Raw genomic sequence first — 5,781 nt, forward strand, 5'->3', positions numbered from 1 at the left:
TCTGTGGGTCTCTGTGTGAGTCTATGAGTCTCTGTGTGAGTCTATGTGTCTCTGTGTGAGTCTATGGGTCTCTGTGTGAGTCTCTGGGTCTCTGTGTGAGTCTATGGGTCTCTATGTGTGGAGTATATGGGTCTCTGTGTGTGAGTCTATGGGTCTCTGTGTGTGGAGTCTATGGGTCTCTGTGTGAGTCTATGTGTCTCTGTGTGAGTCTATGTGTCTCTGTGTGAGTCTCTGGGTCTCTGTGTGAGTCTATGGGTCTCTGTGTGAGTCTATGTGTCTCTGTGTGAGTCTATGTGTCTCTGTGTGAGTCTCTGGGTCTCTGTGTGAGTCTATGGGTCTCTGTGTGAGTCTATGTGTCTCTGTGTGAGTCTATGTGTCTCTGTGTGAGTCTCTGGGTCTCTGTGTGAGTCTCTGGGTCTCTGTGCGAGTCTATGTGTCTCTGTGTGAGTCTCTGGGTCTCTGTGCGAGTCTCTGGGTGTTGTGGGGTGAGGGGTTTGGGGGGGGTGCAGTGAGCGGGACCTGTCGCCGTAGCGATGAGACGTCGGCGGCTGTGACGTCGTCAAGGCAACCGGGCGTCTCCATGGTAACGCCTTCCACCACACGGCTGTTTGGAGGGTACACGCACACACAAGACGCACACACAGACGCACGCACACGCACGCACACACACACACGCACACACACAAGTAACACGCACGCAGGCACCCACACAGACACACGCACACACAGATGCACAGACACAGACGCACGCACGCACACACACAGACGCACACACAGACGCACGCACACACAGACGCACACGCACACACAGACGCACACGCACACACAGACGCACACACACACACACGCACACAGCGCATAAATACAACAACAGCCACCTTCCCCACCCCCGAGGCGGTGACATCACCACGGCGACTGCGCCAGGCTGGGTGCACCACGTGGCCCAGGTGCCCGTAGACCCCACGCACGGCAGGGGAGCCGGATCTGTGCCGGATCTGTGCCGGATCTGTGCCGGCCATCGATTGAACGTCACCAAGTTGGGTTGTGTGGGTCGTGAAGATGCCGTCGGCACGAGGCCTTAGACCGTTGCAGGTAACACACGGGTCAGCCGCTCGCAAGCGAATCGTCAAGAACGCCACGTTGTTTGAATGCGAGCCGAGAAGGGTCACCACGTATAGACACGTCAATGGCGATTACCGTTGAAGAGGCAATAATAACGCGTTGGACGGGAGGTACGGGAACAATGGAGCTTGCGCGACGCGCATCGATTAGCATGCAAAGTAAACTATCTGGTTCCTTCGGTAAAGGTTTTAAAGAAAACAAATCACGGCCGGCATTTCGGGCGCGACACGCAAGCGTGCATGTGTTGCGCTCGAAACGTCATGAATTAATTTGTTTTGTTAGTGGCCTAAAATACAATGTTTCGCTCCGGATGATCGCTGAAAAGTATGCAAAGTATGACCTGTGTTTTGATTTAGTGCGCTGATCTTAAAGGTGCATTGAAAAATGTTGACACTCCGACTGATGCTCCAGCTGCTGTTGTGGAGTGACTCATGCAGCCAGCTATGGCTGCAGAGTTTGCTGGTACATGTTGTTGACGTCGTTTATTGTGAAAATTCGGTCTCAGTTCCTATGATCACTGGCACATTGCTTTCATGGCTTTATTTTGGTGATTTCCAAAAGTGTATTGGTTTGGCCATGTTTGTGTTGTTGTAGTACAGAGTTAGACTGATTGCCTTAATCTAAGTTGTCTTGTGGTTGTTGTTGTTTGACTTGCATCCCACTCGGATTTTTGCACACAGTGCTGGTGTACGGTGCTTTTTCTGCAATATTTTGCTGTCTTTTTTGGATTTTCTGTTTGCACTCAGTCACATAATCACTTTAAGATGTTTTTTGTTCATGTTTTTGGTGGTGGTGGTGGTGGCGACATTGGTGGCGGCGGTGGTGGTGGTGGCGGAGGCGGTGGTGGCGACATTGGTGGTGGCGACATTGGTGGCGGCGGTGGTGGTGGCGGTGGCGGCGTTTGGTGGTGGTGGCGGTGGTGGCGGTGGTGGTGGTGGTGGCGGCGGCGGTGGTGGTGACGGTGGTGGTGTTGGTGGCGGTGTTGGCGGTGGTGGTGGTGGTCCCCCGACCTGCACTCACCTGGGGCTAGACTCACACTGGGCCCTGGGCGCCAACAATTCCCTGCGGCCAAGGGATCTGGACAAAGAGGCAAAAGAGACCCAGGTGGACGCGCACGCGCATCAGGCGAAGGGTCGGCGCGGTGAGCAGCGTGTGTGTGTGTCTCTGCCTTGCCGTGGTTTCGGAATCAACTTGACGTGAGTGAATGGCAGAGTAGGGAGAGGGCACAGGTGGTGCATTGGCCGGTCATCTCAGTGAGTCGACCCCATGGCACCTGCTGGGTCTGTCCCCGTGACCTCCTGCACCTAGCCTGGCACAGCACTCAACCCAAGGCACCTGCTGGGTCTGTCCTCGTGATCTCCTGCACCTAGCCTGGCACAGCAGTCAACCCAAGGCACCTGCTGAGTCTGTCCCGTGACCTCCTCCTGCACCTAGCCTGGCACAGCAGTCAACCCAAGGCACCTGCTGGGTCTGTCCCGTGACCTCCTGCACCTAGCCTGGCACAGCAGGCAACCCATGGCACCTGCTGGGTCTGTCCCTTGACCTGCACCTAGCCTGGCACAGCAATCAACCCAAGGCACCTGCTGGGTCTGTCCCGTGACCTCCTGCACCTAGCCTGGCACAGCAGTCAACCAAAGGCACCTGCTGAGTCTGTCCCGTGACCTGCACCTAGCCTGGCACAGCAGTCAACCCGTGGCACCTGCTGGGTCTGTCCCGTGACCTCCTCCTGCACCTAGCCTGGCACAGCAGGCAACCCATGGCACCTGCTGGGTCTGTCCCGTGACCTGCACCTAGCCTGGCACAGCAATCAACCCAAGGCACCTGCTGGGTCTGTCCCGTGACCTCCTGCACCTAGCCTGGCACAGCAGTCAACCCATGGCACCTGCTGGGTCTGTCCCGTGACCTCCTGCACCTAGCCTGGCACAGCAGTCAACCCAAGGCACCTGCTGGGTCTGTCCCGTGACCTCCTGCACCTAGCCTGGCACAGCAGTCAACCTATGGCACCTGCTGGGTCTGTCCCGTGACCTCCTGCACCTAGCCTGGCACAGCAGTCAACCCATGGCACCTGCTGGGTCTGTCCCGTGACCTCCTGCACCTAGCCTGGCACAGCAGTCAACCCATGGCACCTGCTGGGTCTGTCCCGTGACCTCCTGCACCTAGCCTGGCACAGCAGTCAACCTATGGCACCTGCTGGGTCTGTCCCGTGACCTCCTGCACCTAGCCTGGCACAGCAGGCAACCCAAGGCACCTGCTGGGTCTGTCCCCGTGACCTCCTGTCAGCGAGCCTTTGCCACACTTCACGTGGATGAGTACATGGGTGAGTGAGTGGATGAATGAATGAATGGGTGAGTGCGTGAGTGGATGAGTGAGTGAGTGAACGGATGGGCGGGTGAGCGAGCCGATGAGTGAGCGGGTGCGTGGGCGGGTGAGCCAATGAGTGAACGGGTGAATGGGTGGGTCAGCTGATGAGTGAGGTGGTGAGCTGTTGAGCGGGTGGGTGAGCCGGCGAGTGGGCGGGTGAGCTGGTGAGTGAGCTGGTGGGTAAGCTGGCGAGCGAGCCGGTGAGCGAGCCGGTGAGCCGGTGAGCCGGTGAGCGTGCTCACCGCCGGTCGGCCCCGTCTCCCCACAGCTCCTGGAGTTGCACCGCCGCCCTGCCCAACGCCTCCCTCAGCAGCGCCAGCGCTGCCCCTCCCATCGTCAGGGGGCCCCCCCCCCTCGCCCCCCCCCACCACCAGCCCCCCCCCGCCCACCGCCTCCTCCTCCGCCTCCTCGCTCCGGACCCGGCCCCCCCCACCGCCACCGCCCGGCCCCCCCCCCGCCGAGTGGGGGGGGGGCCGGGAGCCACCCCCCCCCGCCGCTGATGACCTCACCACCACCGCCACCGCTGCTGCTGCGTCGCGGGCGGCACGGACGTTGATGGCAGACGTCCTGGGCGGGAGGGAGAGTGGTGGAGAGTGGTGGTGGGGAGAGTGGCGGTGGGGAGAGTGGCGGTGGTGAGAGTGGCGGTGGGGAGAGTGGCGGTGGGGAGAGTGGCGGTGGGGAGAGTGGCGGTGGGGAGAGTGGCGGTGGGGAGAGTGGCGGTGGGGAGAGTGGCGGTGGGGAGAGTGGCGGTGGGGAGAGTGGCGGTGGGGAGAGTGGCGGTGGGGAGAGTGGCGGTGGGGAGAGTGGCGGTGGGGAGAGTGGCGGTGGTGAGAGTGGCGGTGGTGAGAGTGGCGGTGGTGGGGAGAGTGGCGGTGGTGGGGAGAGTGGCGGTGGGGAGAGTGGCGGTGGGGAGAGTGGCGGTGGGGAGAGTGGTGGTGGTGGGGAGAGTGGCGGTGGTGGGGAGAGTGGCGGTGGTGGGGAGAGTGGCGGTGGTGGGGAGAGTGGCGGTGGTGGGGAGAGTGGCGGTGGTGGGGAGAGTGGCGGTGGGGAGAGTGGCGGTGGGGAGAGTGGCGGTGGGGAGAGTGGCGGTGGGGAGAGTGGCGGTGGGGAGAGTGGCGGTGGGGAGAGTGGTGGTGGTGGGGAGAGTGGTGGTGGTGGGGAGAGTGGTGGTGGTGGGGAGAGTGGCGGTGGGGAGAGTGGCGGTGGGGAAAGTGGCGGTGGTGGGGAGAGTGGCGGTGGTGGGGAGAGTGGCGGTGGTGGGGAGAGTGGCGGTGGTGGGGAGAGTGGCGGTGGTGGGGAGAGTGGCGGTGGTGGGGAGAGTGGCGGTGGTGGGGAGAGTGGCGGTGGTGGGGAGAGTGGCGGTGGTGGGGAGAGTGGCGGTGGTGGGGAGAGTGGCGGTGGTGGGGAGAGTGGCGGTGGTGGGGAGAGTGGCGGTGGTGGGGAGAGTGGCGGTGGTGGGGAGAGTGGCGGTGGTGGGGAGAGTGGCGGTGGTGGGGAGAGTGGCGGTGGTGGGGAGAGTGGCGGTGGTGGGGAGAGTGGCGGTGGTGGGGAGAGTGGCGGTGGTGGGGAGAGTGGCGGTGGTGGGGAGAGTGGCGGTGGTGGGGAGAGTGGCGGTGGTGGGGAGAGTGGCGGTGGTGGGGAGAGTGGCGGTGGTGGGGAGAGTGGCGGTGGTGGGGAGAGTGGCGGTGGTGGGGAGAGTGGCGGTGGTGGGGAGAGTGGCGGTGGTGGGGAGAGTGGCGGTGGTGGGGAGAGTGGCGGTGGTGGGGAGAGTGGCGGTGGTGGGGAGAGTGGCGGTGGTGGGGAGAGTGGCGGTGGTGGGGAGAGTGGCGGTGGTGGGGAGAGTGGCGGTGGTGGGGAGAGTGGCGGTGGTGGGGAGAGTGGCGGTGGTGGGGAGAGTGGCGGTGGTGGGGAGAGTGGCGGTGGTGGGGAGAGTGGCGGTGGTGGGGAGAGTGGCGGTGGTGGGGAGAGTGGCGGTGGTGGGGAGAGTGGCGGTGGGGAGAGTGGCAGTGGCGGTGGGGAGAGTGGCGGTGGGGAGAGTGGCGGTGGCGGTGGGGAGAGTTGGCGGTGGTGGAATGAGTTGACAGACAGAGTGTGCGACAAACGGATTATAACACCACAAAGAGAAAGGTCCCCCGTGTAGCCTGTAACAGGCTGCTGGGGCAAGTGCTGCTAGTAGCGAGTAGCAGCACCTATAAAGGTAGACACAGACAAAGATCCCCCGTGTAGCATCTAACAGACTGTAGGGGCAAGTGCTGTTAGCAAGTAGCAGCACCTATGAAGGCTACCGGCACTGTGGCA

At 62.3% G+C, this 5,781-nt stretch overlaps 1 protein-coding gene across 2 annotated transcripts in view; it reads right to left on the reverse strand.

Annotated features, from left to right (window-relative positions):
• Positions 1-3,819, reverse strand: part of LOC144740471 (mitochondrial fission factor-like) — a 5,388-nt gene extending 1,569 nt beyond the window's left edge. Inside the window, exons 1-3 of one of the 2 annotated variants that reach the window (XM_078623320.1) lie at positions 3,726-3,819; positions 2,143-2,199; positions 520-604 (exon numbers count right to left, since the gene is read on the reverse strand). In XM_078623320.1, the coding sequence (XP_078479446.1) occupies positions 520-604; positions 2,143-2,199; positions 3,726-3,817 (234 nt within the window). In that variant the 5' untranslated portion in view covers positions 3,818-3,819. The remainder of the gene's footprint in view (positions 1-519; positions 605-2,142; positions 2,200-3,725) is intronic. The other variant, XM_078623321.1, reaches the window with a different exon arrangement.
• Positions 3,820-5,781: the final 1,962 nt, after the last annotated feature.

Source organism: Lampetra planeri, unplaced genomic scaffold, assembly GCF_965212315.1.
Source record: "Lampetra planeri unplaced genomic scaffold, kcLamPlan1.2.h2 scaffold_2194, whole genome shotgun sequence".
NCBI lineage: Eukaryota > Metazoa > Chordata > Hyperoartia > Petromyzontiformes > Petromyzontidae > Lampetra > Lampetra planeri.